At 38.8% G+C, this 15,655-nt stretch overlaps 2 protein-coding genes across 2 annotated transcripts; both read left to right on the top strand.

Annotated features, from left to right (window-relative positions):
- The first annotated feature begins 4,395 nt into the window (after window positions 1-4,395).
- LOC107635750 (SNARE associated Golgi protein family) lies at window positions 4,396-7,376 on the top strand. The gene is made up of 2 exons (XM_016339311.3): window positions 4,396-4,796; window positions 6,568-7,376. The coding sequence occupies exons 1-2, from the start codon at window positions 4,492-4,494 to the stop codon at window positions 7,007-7,009; spliced, it is 747 nt and encodes a 248-aa protein (XP_016194797.1). The 5' UTR covers window positions 4,396-4,491; the 3' UTR covers window positions 7,010-7,376.
- A 2,282-nt stretch (window positions 7,377-9,658) lies between these two features.
- NEF1 (no exine formation 1) lies at window positions 9,659-15,471 on the top strand. Its single transcript, XM_016339312.3, has 4 exons — window positions 9,659-11,191; window positions 12,877-13,448; window positions 13,552-13,771; window positions 13,949-15,471. The coding sequence occupies exons 1-4, from the start codon at window positions 9,920-9,922 to the stop codon at window positions 15,296-15,298; spliced, it is 3,414 nt and encodes a 1,137-aa protein (XP_016194798.1). The 5' UTR covers window positions 9,659-9,919; the 3' UTR covers window positions 15,299-15,471.
- The last annotated feature ends 184 nt before the right edge of the window (window positions 15,472-15,655 follow it).

The raw sequence follows: 15,655 nt of genomic DNA on the forward strand, positions 1-15,655 counted from the left end.
ATACGATAAAAAAATTGACAACATTTATTAGGGCTGCACACGGATCGGATATGATATCCGCGTTTTTTTAGGTCGGATCGGATATCGAGTATATCCGCATAATTCAGCAATCTGTTTGGCTGTTTTTGCAAAAAAATGTCCAGAAAATCCATTTTTTCACTATATCAGTTTACCGACCCTCAGTGCCATATGACTGCAATTAAACAAACCATTCTAATTTTCAAACAAATAAACCATATAAGCCCTTAGTGCCATATCAGTTTACAATTGAATAAACTATTCAAATTTACAGAGATTATTACACAATAACAATATAACACAATGATTCAAGTACTTTAATCTATAAGCATTTGTGTACAAATAATATTTATTTATTCTGATACATTTTATTTTAAAAATTAAAATTAAATTACCTATAAACCTAATGAGTTGAAGAGCGAAGACGATAGAGACGAAGGTGGCCTGATCTGACAGATTGACGAAGCCGCTTGGGGAGACAACCACCGCCGATGGAAGAGAAGACCAAGCCGCTAGAGGAGACGACCTCACTGCTGGAGGAGGTGACCGCGCCGCTGGAGGAGACCACTGACCGCGAGCGCTGAGCCGCTGATGGAGGAACGACCACCGCGCCTAATCGCCTACTGAGAATGCGACCGCCGTCCACTACGTCGATGGAGGAGGCGACGAGGGTGCAGCTGGAGCCTGGAGGAAACGACGAACTTAAGAGCCAGTGATGGATAGTGAACGCCGGTGATGGACTGTATACACCAGTGATGGAGCGAGGTAGAGCCGATCAGAGAGGAGAGGGAGAGCCAAAGTTTGAGAGTCTGAGTAAGAGTCTGAGAGGAGAGTCCAGAGAGTGAGAGAGGAGCGCCATAACATTAGGGATTTAGGGTTAGGTCACATTACATTAGGGTTTATTTAAAACTAGGCTATTTATATGATGTGTGGATATGCGCATCTGCAGATTGAATCTGCGGGTATCACTGTCAAATCCGCTATCCGATCCTATCGTAGTGCGGATCAGATAATATCCACAAAATTCGGATTGGATGCGGATAATTACCGCAGATATGCGAATATTATCCGATCCATATACAGCCCTAACATTTGTAACAATGCTTGCGAGGTTTTTAACTCGAGGATCAGGAATACAGAGCTAAGCCAATAATCACCCTGCTAGAGGAGGTCCGGATGTTTGCAGTGCAGTCGATTGCAAAAAACAAGGTTAAGTTATCCCACCATGTTGGTAAACTCCCACCAATACAGCATAATAGATTGTAGAAAATCCGAAAAGAATCCAAAAAATGGTCACTGATTTGGAGTGGAGATGAAGAGTATCAAAGATTTGAGATCCACAGTTGGCCCACCAACATGACTGTTGACTTAGGAAAGAGTATCTGCACTTGTAGATTTTGGCAAATAACGAGTAATAAAGTTCTTATTAACTATTGATTTTATTTGTTTATATCATTTGGTTAAACAGATTTTGAAATAGATAGTGACTGGTTTATATTTAATTTAAGTGTTGTTCATTGTTTAACTAGTGATTGGTCTCTGGTGATTGGTTAATATCTATTTATACTGTTTGATTAAATAGATCTGGGAATAAATAGTGACTGATTTATATATTTAAGTGTTGTTATTTGTTTAACTAGTGATTTTGGAATAGATAGTGACTGATTTATACATTTAAGTGTTGTCATTAAATAGAAATTTTATGACTGTTTCATAATACTTGTTTTCGTAGGCATGCCGTGTGTCCATGTATATGCAGCCATTTACAGGATAAATCAAAATCTAGAAGATTTTTGTCATCATTAGCTGACTATGAAAACTTATAGAAATAGCTACAAGCACTCTCTCAATCCAATACCAGGGTAGGATCTTTGGGAGAGAAGTCAACACAATAGGCCTCGTGCACCCAAAAAAAGGAGACATACGGGGCCAATAACCAAAAAATGAAGTAAGGACATTGATGAAAAACCCTCTAGTATTAAGAAGTCAAAAACTTCAACTAAGTTGAAGGGCAATACAAGAAATTCACGTGTACTTATTGTGGTACGAGAGGGCATATAAAGAGGAGTTATGCTCACAGGAAGGCTGATGACCTTGTAAGTGCCCTTGCTAATGCAGTAGCAGCCATTGTAGCAAAAAAAAAAAAAAAATCCAAGGCTGGAGACACTACAGACCCAACAAATGCTGCTACTGACACAAGCTGCTGAGGTTATTGAAAATGCTCCATTAGCACCACATCATGTTGTTCATGATGCACAAACTTCAGAGATTATACTCACCCAACCCACTTACTCACAACCAGAAAATCAAGAATAGGTAGTGATTGGTTTCTAATATTTGATGAACTGTTGACTAGTTTGTATTGGTTTATCATACATAATTAAATGTTGTTTGGATCCAATTGATTGATGTTATTTGATTATATATTGATATCTCTTAATTGAGTTGCATTGATTTTTAATTCTGTTAAAAATCTTACTAGGTCCTTCCATCAGATCCACCTCCACCTTCACTTCCACTTCCACAACATGTGACAAGGCCTGAGAAGCTGCAATCTAAGAGAAAAATAACTTTCAAGATGGATCCAATGCAAGGAGCAAGCTCTAGGACAGCTGCACGCTTGGCAGAATTTATGAAATTCGTCCCCAACCCGGGCTTCAAACCACCAACAACAAAATAGAATACAATTTGCAGTATTGACTGAAAGTTGTGCAAGACATATTTTGTAAAATACATTTGATCAAACTATGCTCTTTTGATATTTTGAGATTCTGTTATATAGGGTAATCTGTTTTGGCTAAGGATATTCTGAAATTCTGTTATGTAGGGTATTGTGTTGTGTTACAGATACTGCTTTTGTTAATGCTACTTATCACTGATGACAATGATTAATTGCTATGTATTACTAAATGAATGGCTATCTTTTGTTTGTTATAACTTAATTTGTAAAATTTTATACCTCTTTCATATAATCTCAATTTTATACAACTTTCAAGTATACATCATTACCCAAGAGGACATGAAACTCCATTTTTATTTTGTCATCAATTTCTAGGTCCATGAAAAAAAAAACAATCAAATACATACCAATATTTCATTCACATCATTGATATCACATTTACATATATTTTATCCCACCTAATCTAGAAGCTACAATCACAAATCCAAAAATAATGACAAACACAGATAACATAATATTCCACATTCTTAAGATTCTAATTTCAGCTTCAATTGCACTAATTTTTCATCGCAGAAAAAGTTTTCAATGATCTTCACTAATTGGAGTTTCATTTCTCCCAATTATGACTTCTTCTTCTTCACTATCTGTCCATTTAAAAAAATCGCACCATCTCTTACTGATAGTCTACAACACCAAGAACTAAAAAAAAAAATGAAAAGAATAATAACTACAAAATCAAGAAGAATTTGAAAAATGAGACACACAATCAAATTGCAACAATTCAACCAACTCACATTATAGTTAGAGCAGGTCTCTCTAGATTAGAATCTGTCCCAGACCATCAAAGAATAGGATGCAACCCACAACCGCACCAATGTGGAACCTTCTCACCTCTATCACGGTGTGCCTTTTTCACTCAGCCACCGTGCGAACGAGCTTGATTAGAACTACTTGAGTATTGTTTGCTGTTCCCCAACATCCTTTTCAACTCTTGGAGAGACTCCTGCAATTTGAAAAAATTGGAACTGCTAGGTTTTGTTTAAAATTGTTAGGGGTTAAATTGATGCTTTCAAATATTTCGCTATGTCATCTAACTGCTATATATCAAGTGTCAACCTAAATTGTCAGGTCAGTTTTTTAGTGACGAAAAATGACAAAAGGGCCAAATTAAAATACGAGCCAAAATGTTAGGATACAATTAGAGTCAATTGAGACCTATGATGCACGGACACTGACACGAGACACGACACGACACGTGACACGCCGATACGCGAATTTTAAAATCTTACCTGACACGGGGACACGTATACATATAAAATATAAAGTATTTTTTAGATAAATCATAATGATATTTTGATATTTTATTGATATTAAAATATAAATTAAAATTTTTAATTATTTTTAATGTCTTATTTTAATTATATCAAGTATTTAAAATATTTTTTGTTTTAATAAATAATAATATATACTATATCTAAATTTATTTTAAGAATATACGTTAAGATTAAGACTGGACACGCTGACACGTGATGATATTTAGGCGTGTCCAGGTGTATTCAGGTGAATGTCGTATTCAAAATGTGTCCAAAATATGTCCGACACGCGAATACTGCAACTCAAGAAAGTGTCCGTACTTCATAGATTGAGACCTTAAGAGCTAAATTGAGTCGGGATCAAATTTAAGAGGCATTTTGGATATTAACTCAAGAAAAGACCAAAGAATTTTTTTTGTTCGGGTCTTGAAAGACGAAAGAGTTGAGTTGCGGGTTTGATCTCGTCTAAGTCCAATCCAAATGGCGCGGTGGTGGTGGAAGGCGGCGCTGGTGGTGGCGATGGTGGCCGCGCTGAGAAGCTACGCGCTGAGCCACGGTTGGGACAAGGACGCCGCCCTTAACTTGCTGACTCACTGGTCCCAAAGCCTTGGCGTATGGGCCATCCCTCTCTATGTCTCCGTACACACTATCTCCATCGCACTCTGCCTCCCCTCCGCCGTCTTCCTCGAAGCCGCCGCCTCTCTCCTCTTCGGCTTCCTCCCCGCCGTCCTCTGTGTCTTCTCCGCCAAAATCCTCGGCGCCTCCCTTTCCTTCTGGATCGGCAGGTCAGCTCGCTACTTTTTTTAATTCTAGGGTTCAAAAGTGCGAATTATTTCTCTGCTTTGCTAATTGCTAGTGTGATATTATTTTTTCGACTTCAAATCCAAAGTTAGAATTGAATTGTTTATCTTCCGAGTGACTCAGCTCACTCGAATGTTTATTTTGCCATTTCAATTGAAACTTGAGAGTGCGCGATTGGTTGCTTTTTGCTACTGCGATTCCTCACTAGTGTTTATTTGTTGACCTTCCAAACATGTTGATTCCATTTTTTGTGTCAAAGTTGATGAAGTGACTGCGGAATCAATGCTTTTCCTGTTTGAATAGTAATTCAATTCTATGAAATTCAGTTCCTACGGTGCTCACGGCAGAGAGAGACTTATATTTTAGTGGCACGAATGTATACATGATTCACACTAGGGCACTATGGCGGCATTTGATTCAGCTTAGTTGATGTTGTTGCCTTGCTATAGGTCTTATTTAAGCTTACTATTGATGTGCTGTATCCTGGTTGTTCTTGGTGTTCTTAGTATAAAGGCTTAAGTTATGTTTTGGTGCTCCTAGGAAATTGGCATTGCCTAACACAAATATTTTGAAGGGCTATGATTTATGGGGACTAGAATCTGTGGGCTTTATACAAGTTCTGAAGGACACTTCATTTGCTTTCTTTGCGAGTCTTTTAAGGATTTTTAATCGGTTACTTATTGGTATCTCTTTTCAAAGAATTCCTTTTAAATCTGTTCATCTCTATTTCTGGAATCAAACTCATTGGTGTACTTGATTTCTCTTAACTGGGATTCAGGAACTCTATCAAGATAGCTCATACAAACCCTATCATAATTTAACTTCTTATTGTCTTTGGAACCAGAACTTTAAGAATCAAAGCTCTTCTGTGTTACTTTAGGGTATTTGGCTTCTTCTTCATGTTTTTTCCATGAACTTTTTCAAGGCACCCCTTTCACAAATATTCAAAGGCATTGTTGAGTGGCCACTGGCTAGTGTTCTGTTGATTTTGTCTTTTTTAATCTTTCCTTTTTGTTTTTTTTTTTAACAGCATATATTCTTGTCCTTCTCTTTATTCTTACTTTTGAAAGGAAGCCTTGGGTGGGATTATCCTGTTAGGCTGCATACATTGCACCCTTTAGGTGCGGCCTTTCCCAGGACCTTGCCTACTGCGGGATGCTTGTGCTCAGGGCTGGCCCTTTTTCTTGTCTACCTTCTTACTTTTCACTTTCCATTCAAAATTTTTCCTTTCCTATAAAGTAGACTCCGATAAATGTAAGTAGTTGTTGGCATCGTCTATTGTTTTGACATAATAGCAGGAGTCATAAAATCAAATTTGAACTGAATACAAAAATCAACATGGGGATAAAGAATTTTTTTGTAATTTTGAAATTTCTATTCATAAAATCAATGCGCATAATGAAAAACATTAGCTGTTCTGGAACATCAAGTTTCCTCAAGGGGACCTGAATTCATATCAGTAGGAAGGGGCAGAATTATGGCACTGCTGTTGAGGTGGTGGTTAAGCGACATACTTAAGACTTTGATTCTTTGGCATCATATATTTGCTTGGAGTTGTAGTTCTCTTATGCCACAAACGATTACTATTAGGCTACAATACTATGAAATGGTAGTTTCACTGTCTCAGTTTGTGAGAATTAGTGAATGAGACAGTTGTGTGAATATTATTCTATTTTAACTCATCCATCATATATTTCTAGATCAGTTTATTTACGTTGTCAAAGACTAAATTAAGGTTACTTGGGGTTATATCAGGTTGATATTCAGGAGTTCCAAGTCAGCAGTTGAATGGGCCCACAGAAACAGATACTTTAATCTTCTTTCGAAAGGAGTTGAGCAAGATGGTTGGAGATTTGTTCTTCTTGCTCGCTTCTCACCGCTGCCGTCATATGTTATTAACTATACCTTAGCTGCTACCGATGTTGGGTTCCTTTTGGATTTTCTTCTTCCCACTGCAATTGGATGTATACCCATGATCTTGCAGAATACATCAATTGGAAGCCTCGCCGGTGCTGCTGTAGCTTCAGCCTCCGGCTCCAAGAAATCTCAATTTTGGTCTTACTTTTTCCCCCTAGTTGGTATTTTATCAAGTGTACTTATTTCCTTGAGAATTAAAAAGTACTCAACTCAACTTTCGGTATCTGAAAACACTCCCAGCAAAGATAACCCCGTTGAAGCGCATTCAAAAAGTTCTTAACATTGTCTTAGGTGCAAAATTAATATCATACAAGCTTTTCTTTTTTCATCTTTTTTATTTTTATAAATGAATGTTCTGTTATAATCTGAAACATGATCTTTCACTTAGTCTGGTAGTTGCTCTCAGTTTTCACTCTTGTAAGATGTTTATATGTTCAGACTCAGTCCCTTAGATCTTGGTTGGGATTTTCCTCTTAACATTTGAGTAGATTCGTTGAACTTACTCAATAATTCTATTGATAGAACCTGCACGCAACCTGAGCTTGACATGTGGGTCGGTGGGATGCATTATTCAAGTTTGTGAATGGAGGGAATGTGCAATAGTTTACGCGTTTTTATTATTAAAAGATATTGGAATTCAATTGAAAGCATTACCGTATACAATTCTGTGAAAGATGTGAATGCAACATCATATTCATATGGCCTCACTTGGATTCGCTTATGCAAATTATGAATATGGTACCGTCAGGCTCATGCATTCGTGTAAGTAACAGATCTTTCGGAGATTTTGACTTATGAAGCAGTTATCGTCGCAATGAAATTCTCTTAACAACACGACAAGTGTTTGATTGCGTGCAATTATACACTACAATCACCAGTGTGCGTCGACATGCAACAATATGGTTTTCAACAAGGTTAATAGCGGCATTAGTGGTATCGTAACACAGTATAAATGCCCGTAACAAGTGTCTAGATTGCAGAGGATTCATGGGTGGGTCACTGTCATGGGTGCTTCACCTTTGAGAAGTCATATTCAAAGAAGCAGCATAAAGGTAAGATGCCTAAAAGAAAAGACGCGCATTTTCGTGATCATATCTAAATTTTGATCGATAAAAAAGCTAGGGGTTATATTCCGGACAGGTGCACATCGTATCGAGGTTTACCTGATTTTTGTGCGGCGTTTTACAACATAAGTAAATCAATCATCCTTCACCCGAAAAAAAGTGACAACTTTTCCCCCTAACAAAATTGAAGGGTGGGACAAGAAGAAATGAGCAGGTGTACCACGCATAAACACACGGATTCGGATATAGCAATGCGCTTTATTTGGACTTATCATCGATCGCCACTTCAAGCAGGATAATATTTATCTGCCAATCTTTGAAGCATTATTCATGATGTAGTATGTACACATAACAGAACCATGTCTTAACTAGAAAAGCCATATTGTATGATGTATAGAGCACTTCAATCCAATACCAAACATGTGGCCATAATATATAGTTACACTTTTATTAAATGGACAAAAGTTAAAGAAACAGAGGGAAACAATTACAATTAACGGAAGAAATTCTAAACTTCTTACATTCGACATTCCTACTTAGAGTATATCACTATACGTAGGAATGACAACATTATTCAAATTTAAAGGTAATTCATTCTGTCTCTATCTGATCGAGACAGATAATTATCCGATTCCGGTGCGAAAGCGAATTTTTTGTGGGATAAAATTTTAAATAGGATGGAGTCAAATTTATGGAATTCTCGTTCCAGTATATATATATAATTTTAATATATGTTATGTATTAGAAAATGGTTATACAAATTTTGAAATTTAATTTTATTCGTTAAATTATAATAATTATAGGGGCGGAAGCGGTAAGGATGGATTAAGATTCAATTTCTTATTATTTGCAAATAAAAGTAAAGCGAGTTTTATATTGGTTATTGTAAGGTGGAGCGGGATTGAATAGAATAAAAATTCGCCCCTATTCGTTCCATTGCCATCCTTATGTATATGCAATCTTGCATTAGTCACCAAAAAAAAAAAAATCTTGCATTCTATTTTAGATATTAAAATTTAAGACTTGCTCATATAATTTTGAGATAGTGGTTTTAGTAATGATCATAGATTATTCAACACGGAGATATAAGTATCCTTTATTTTTTTAAATTTTTTTAGTCGATTTTATTGATTAAAAAGAGAAAACTACTATATTTATTTATAAAAGTTTATAATGTTAATATTCCGGCCCGACCCGCTAGTGACCCGGGTCCAAATATGAGCAGCCGACCCGACGATCACACTACTAGAACTTGGGAGAACACGTCTCTCACCACGTGGAGTATGAACAACTAGCAGAAGCTTTTAAAATGGTGGACCTGACCACAAAGGGTCCATCCAGATACGGACTATAAAAGGGGAGGACTTACCCCTCTTCAGAGATACATCACCTTACCTAACTCTAATAGTCACTTTTGTACGGACACCGATTTTTTTTTTTGTAAAAAAGACAAAAAATTAGCATTTATACCAATAAAAGTTTGGAATGTTAAAAAATCTACACATGAATAAAATTAATGTTTGAATATTTTTGTTACGTAAAAATCATATTTTATGAATATCAAACTAGTTTTGTTCGTTCATTATGGTTTGCTCAATTAAAAAATGAAAATTCAGACATTAGTAGCTATGCATTTTTGGGCCCGTAGCATCTTTTTTCTGGTTTCCAGATTATGTAGAGCATTTTGGCCCATACTACTTTTTGTTTCTTTTTTATGTATTGTAGCGAGCTGTCAAAAATAGTGGCGACCCTGAGCCCAAAGACTCTTCCGAAAGAAACGGCCTTGTTTAGCAGAAGCAGAAGCATACTGACTACTCTGAAGTCTGAACTGCAATGTAACCAACAAAAAGTCAAAAACAATCAAAAGATATGTGGAGAGTGCAATTCAGTAGACGAAGGTATTCGGTATTCCAAAGTCCAAACACCCCCCACCCAAAAAAAAAAAAGAGGTTAGTGGAGAGTGGAGGAAGACAATGTGCATCGTCATCGAAGTTTTGTAAGCGAGGCGAGTGAGGTGTGTAAGCTGAGTCAACTCAACTGATAAAAAGTAGTAGTAACATCACATCACAAAACGACAACCACCACCGCCGTGTGCTGAGAAGAAGAAGAAGGAGGAAAAGAAAGAAATGCTGCCGCCGGAGCTGCAGCCTCGATCATTCCGCCCCTACATATCAAGCTCGAGCAGCGCTCCCTCATTCTCCTTCTCCAATTCCCAATCCCAGCAAAGCTCGAACCCTAGCTCCACCGAATCGAATTCGTCATCCCAGAGCCATGGCAACCAGCGTGGTCACTCCGCTTCCCCTTCCACATCCTCATCCTCCAGATCCATCAAGAACCCCTCCGGCTTCACCCACAACTACCGGATCGCGATGGCGCTGGTTCCCTCCGCCATGTTCCTGCTGGACCTGGGCGGCGCCCCTGTAGCATCCGTTCTGGTGGTGGGGCTGATGATCTCCTACATCCTGGACTCCGTGGTGACCTCAAAGGTTCCCTCCTTCTTCGGCGTGTGGCTCACACTCATATTCTCCCAACTCTGCTTCTTCCTCTTCGCCTCGCCCTCACTCTTCGCCACCTTCAGCTCTTCCCTCCCTCTCACCCTCCTCTCCTCATTCCTCTGCGCCCACACCACCTTCCTCGTCGGCGTCTGGTGCTCCCTCAACTTCCGCTTCCTCCCTCTCGAGAACCCTTCCATCGCTCTCTCCCTCGAGCGCCTCCTCTTCGCCTCCGCCCCTATCTCCGCCTCATCCATTTTCACCTGGGCCACTGTCTCCGCTGTCGGTATCCGCAATGCCGCCTACTACCTCGCCGCCTTCAACTCCCTCTTCTACTGGCTCTTCTCCATTCCCCGCCTCTCCTCCTTCAAGACCACCCCCAGGGCCAGGTTCCATGGCGGCGAAGTTCCTCACGACAGCTACATCCTCGGACCCCTCGAAAGCTGTGTCCACACCCTCTACCTTCTCTTCCTACCGCTTGTCTTTCACCTTGGTTCGCACTACGCCCTCGTTTTCTCCTCTGCTGCTGCCTTCTGCGACCTCATTCTCCTGTTCTTCCTGCCGTTTTTGTTTCAGCTCTATGCCTCCACCAAGGGTGCTTTGTGGTGGGTCACCAAGAATGAGAACCAGGTTCATAGCATAAGGGTCGTCAATGGTGCTGTGGCTTTGGTGGCTGTTGTCGTTGCTTTGGAGGTTAGGGTGGTTTTCCACTCGTTTGGGAGGTACATTCAGGTGCCCCCACCCTTGAATTATGTTCTGGTCACCATCACTATGCTTGGAGGGGCTGCTGCCGCTGGTTCCTATGCCATGGGGATGGTCTCGGACGCCCTCAGCTCTGTGGCTTTTACCACCTCCGCCATTGTGGTCAGCGCTGCCGGAGCTGTCGTCATTGGGTTCCCAGTGTTGGTAAGCAGGTTCAGCTTTGTTTTCAATATGATGGTTTTCTTGATCGCTGATTGTGTCTATCACATTGATTAGCTAGCTGCCTGGGATCTTGTTGGCATTACCTTATTGTTAATTAGGTGTTGTTTTTGTTTGTTCATATTTGGTGGTTTTAGTCTTCCTATACCTGGAATATGTTCAGCATTATTTCTTGTCTCTGATGTTCTTGATGCTTGTGGTATAGGTTATGGTAGACCTATCTGAATGGTATTGCTTTATTCTTTGATAGATGATAGGAGACTTTCTTAATTTATTAATTTTCGCGGGGTAGAAAGGTGATGCCGTGATAATGATCTTACAACGTGGATAATGAAGGAGTCACTAAATGCTATAAAAGTAAAAGGAAAAAGAAAATTGAGTAAACGAGCAATGTGGTGACTTTGTCAAGCGCAAAATGGTGTTTGAAGAACTCTTGAACACAATGCCAACATTGTGAGGACTTGTATCCTCTCATCTCACTTCACTTTCTAACTAAGTAACATGAGGAAGCCTTTCAATTAAATTAGAGCTGTTATACATGTTAAGAATTTGAAAAACCATCCAATAGGTGACTCCTATCAGTCTAACCATCATAGCTTACCCTTTCTCTACCATCATAAATCCTCAATAACCCTTTAACTTCCTGCATCATTTTCTTTGTGATATTCTATTGGAGCCAGACTAGCAAACAAGAAAAACAGTAGGTGTGCAAAAACCAAGGTGTTCCTGGTTATAATGAACTGATAAACATTAGAGACATGTGGTTTTGTTAGTGTGTCTACATATATTTGGAATCTGCAAGTGGTTGCAAAGAAAATAGTAGTCTGATTCACTCTGGTTGGTTTTGTTAAGGTTTGTTCTTGTCTATGTTGAGACTGTAGTATGCATATTTTTTGGTTGATTAGTGTCAACTATCTAGATGTCTTGTGATGATGGCCAAAAATTGTTCAGTTGATTTTCATTTATTTTACTTTTGCAACTTGTGGGATATGTTATTTCTTTTTCTATTACTTATTTATGATCTGGATTTTTTCTGTTCAAATTTTTAGTATGAGAGTTTTAGATTGATATCAAGAAGATATATCTGGTGATCTCTATCTGGGTTGTGTGGTGGCGCCTAGCACAGAGAGATGGGGGAGACTATGTTTAATTAGGTTCTTGAGTGAGAAACTGTTTTTACTTTAAATTGCCTGGATTTAAGATCAGCTTGAGATATTTCTTCGATGATCCGATCATTGCCACTGTGCTGATGATCAATAATCAGTCTTTTGCTTCATCAAATATCGAACACAGAAATCAACAGTCTATTGTAGATGGTGTGTGCATTCCTTTTTAATAATTGTCTCCATTTTTCCTTCTTTATAACCGACAGATTAATTCTGAAAGAATTACAAGATGCTGTCATCAATTAGAAGTGGAAATGGGGGAATAACATGGTATGCTAAAATTCAATCAGATTAATGAAACAACTTATGAACCATTAGGAAAAAAGGAGGCTTTTCATATTATGAGATGCATAGCTTTTTCATAACATATTCTAATCTTGGCTGCTGGTTTCTTTGGTGGATGATGATAATGTTAATTACTTCGGTCGTTACATATTCAATTTGATTAACCTTTATTGTTTTTCCTTACTCTTTTTTATTGATTATTTACTTTTTGACTTGCAGTTCCTTCCTCTGCCTGCAGTTGCCGGATTTTATTTGGCTCGATTTTTTGAAAAGAAGAGCCTGCCATCTTACTTTGCTTTTGTTGTTCTCGGGAGTTTAATGGTTACATGGTTTGTGCTTCACAACTTCTGGGATTTAAATATTTGGCTAGCAGGCATGTCCCTGAAATCTTTCTGCAAACTTATAATAGCAAATGCTGTCCTGGCAATGGCTATTCCTGGTTTAGCTCTTCTACCTTCGAAGTTAAAATTTTTATCCGAGATTGGCTTGATAAGCTATGCATTACTCTTATGCTACATCGAGAATCGGTTCTTCAATTACTCCAGCATTTACTATTATGGGTTTGAGGATGAGGTGATGTATCCTAGCTATATGGTTGTGATGACAACTTTATTGGGTTTGGGTTTGGTGAGAAGGCTACATGTGGATCAACGAATCGGAGGAAAAGCAGTATGGATTTTGACTTGTCTTTATTCTTCAAAGCTCGCCATGTTGTTTATTGCATCAAAGTCTGTAGTATGGGTATCGGCTCTTCTATTATTAGCTGTTACCCCTCCATTGCTTCTTTATAGGCAAGTTATTCTAAATTCTTAAAATAGTTTGGAAGGATCCTAACTTGTATTATGCCTCTAGATTTTATGCCTGATTATATTATGCTATTCCTGGAATTTATAGGGATAGATCAAAAACAGGTTCTAGGATGAAATCTTGGCAAGGTTATGCGCATGCCTTTGTGGTTGCCTTATCTGTATGGTTTTGTCGTGAAACGATTTTTGAAGCACTTCAGTGGTGGAATGGAAGGTCTCCTTCAGATGGTTTAATCCTGGGATCATGCATTCTCTTGACTGGATTGGCTTGTATTCCCATTGTCGCTGTTCATTTCTCTCATGTTTTGGTATGTATAACCATTCAATTCAGTGTTTTTCAGTTTAGTTTGGGTTGTTAATGGTGAGAACTATTTGATGTTCATTGGAAATTATTTGCTAGCCACGTTTCATAACCAATTAAAAATTATTTTTGGTTGATGCATGGTACTAAAGGCTGATAATGAGCTTTTTCGTTTTCCCTGCAGTCTGCCAAAAGAAGCCTAGTGCTGGTAGTGGCAACTGGTCTGCTTTTTATTCTGATGCAGCCCCCTCTCCCTTTGTCATTGACTTACCAGTCAGACCTAATCAAGACTGCCCGCCATTCGGCTGATGATATCTCAATTTATGGCTACATGGCGGGGAAGCCTACCTGGCCTTCTTGGTTGCTTATTATTGCAATTTTGCTCTCTCTAGCATCTGTTACATCTATCATACCCATTAAATATATTGTTGAATTAAGGACATTTTATTCCATTGCAATGGGGGTTGCCCTGGGAGTCTACATTTCTGCTGAATACTTTGTCTGGACAGGCATTCTGCATGTTCTCATTGTGGTCACAATGGTTTGTGCCTCTGTATTTGTTGTCTTCACTCATCTGCCATCTGCCTCAAGCACAAAGCTTTTGCCCTGGGTATTCGCTCTGCTTGTGGCTCTCTTTCCAGTTACTTATCTTTTGGAGGGCCAACTGAGAATTAAAAATATTCTTAAAGACACTGAAATAGGAAATTTGGGCGAGGAGGAGAGGAATCTTACAACATTGCTAGCCATTGAGGGGGCCAGGACATCTCTTCTTGGTTTGTATGCAGCAATCTTTATGCTAATAGCCTTGGAGATAAAATATAAACTTGCTTCAATTTTAAGGGAGAAGGCTATTGATATAGGTGGCATTAGACACAGCAATTCCGGTCAAAGTGCATCTGCTAGTTTCCTTCCAAGAATGAGATTCATGCAGCATCGCCGGGCTTCTACTGTTCCCTCCTTTACAATTAAGAGGATGGCTGCTGATGGATCCTGGATGCCTGCCGTTGGCAATGTTGCCACAATTATGTGTTTCGCTATATGCCTAGTCTTGAATATCAACCTTACCGGTGGTTCGAACCGTGCCATATTTTTCCTGGCTCCTATCCTGCTGCTACTGAATCAAGATTCTGATTTTGTTGCTGGTTTTGGGGACAAACATAGATATTTTCCTGTGGTTGCTGTTATATCTGTCTACTTCGTTTTGACAGCCCTCTACAGCATATGGGAAGATGTCTGGCATGGTAATACAGGATGGGGTCTTCAAATCGGTGGGCCTGACTGGATATTTGTGGTAAAGAACTTGGCCCTCCTTGTTCTCACGTTCCCAAGTCATATACTGTTCAACAGGTATGTATGGAGCTTTACAAAGCAGAGTGATTCACCCCCGTGGATAACCTTACCCCTTAATCTGCTCCCTATTGCATGTACAGATATTCTCAAGATTAAGATCTTGGGTATATTAGGAGTTATATATTCCCTGGCTCAGTATCTAATCACTAGGCAACAGTATATTTCTGGCCTCAAGTACATCTAAATGAGAACATAGTCTGTACGATAGTCTTTTCTTTTAATCTTGGTACACTGCTGCCTCTGCTTGTCATGCCTAAATTTGTGTGCTGAGGAATACGTTGAAATGCCTTATTTTTGTTATCGCTAATGGTTGGTCGTATAACAGAGGTTGAAAAGATATGAATTAGTTTTCTCTTCTGTCTTGATGGATTAATGCCTTATTTTGGTGTGTTTCTGAAAGAATGTTGATTTGGAAATTGGAACTGCTAGAATTAGGAATATGGATGTAATTTGGGATAGGAAATAACGGATTTAATCATGTACTAGAAAGAATGTAATCGGATTTTTGAAGCTTTCTCCGTTAGATACTTAGATACAAAGA

Source organism: Arachis ipaensis, chromosome B4, assembly GCF_059453495.1.
Source record: "Arachis ipaensis isolate K30076 ecotype BB chromosome B4, ASM5945349v1, whole genome shotgun sequence".
NCBI lineage: Eukaryota > Viridiplantae > Streptophyta > Magnoliopsida > Fabales > Fabaceae > Arachis > Arachis ipaensis.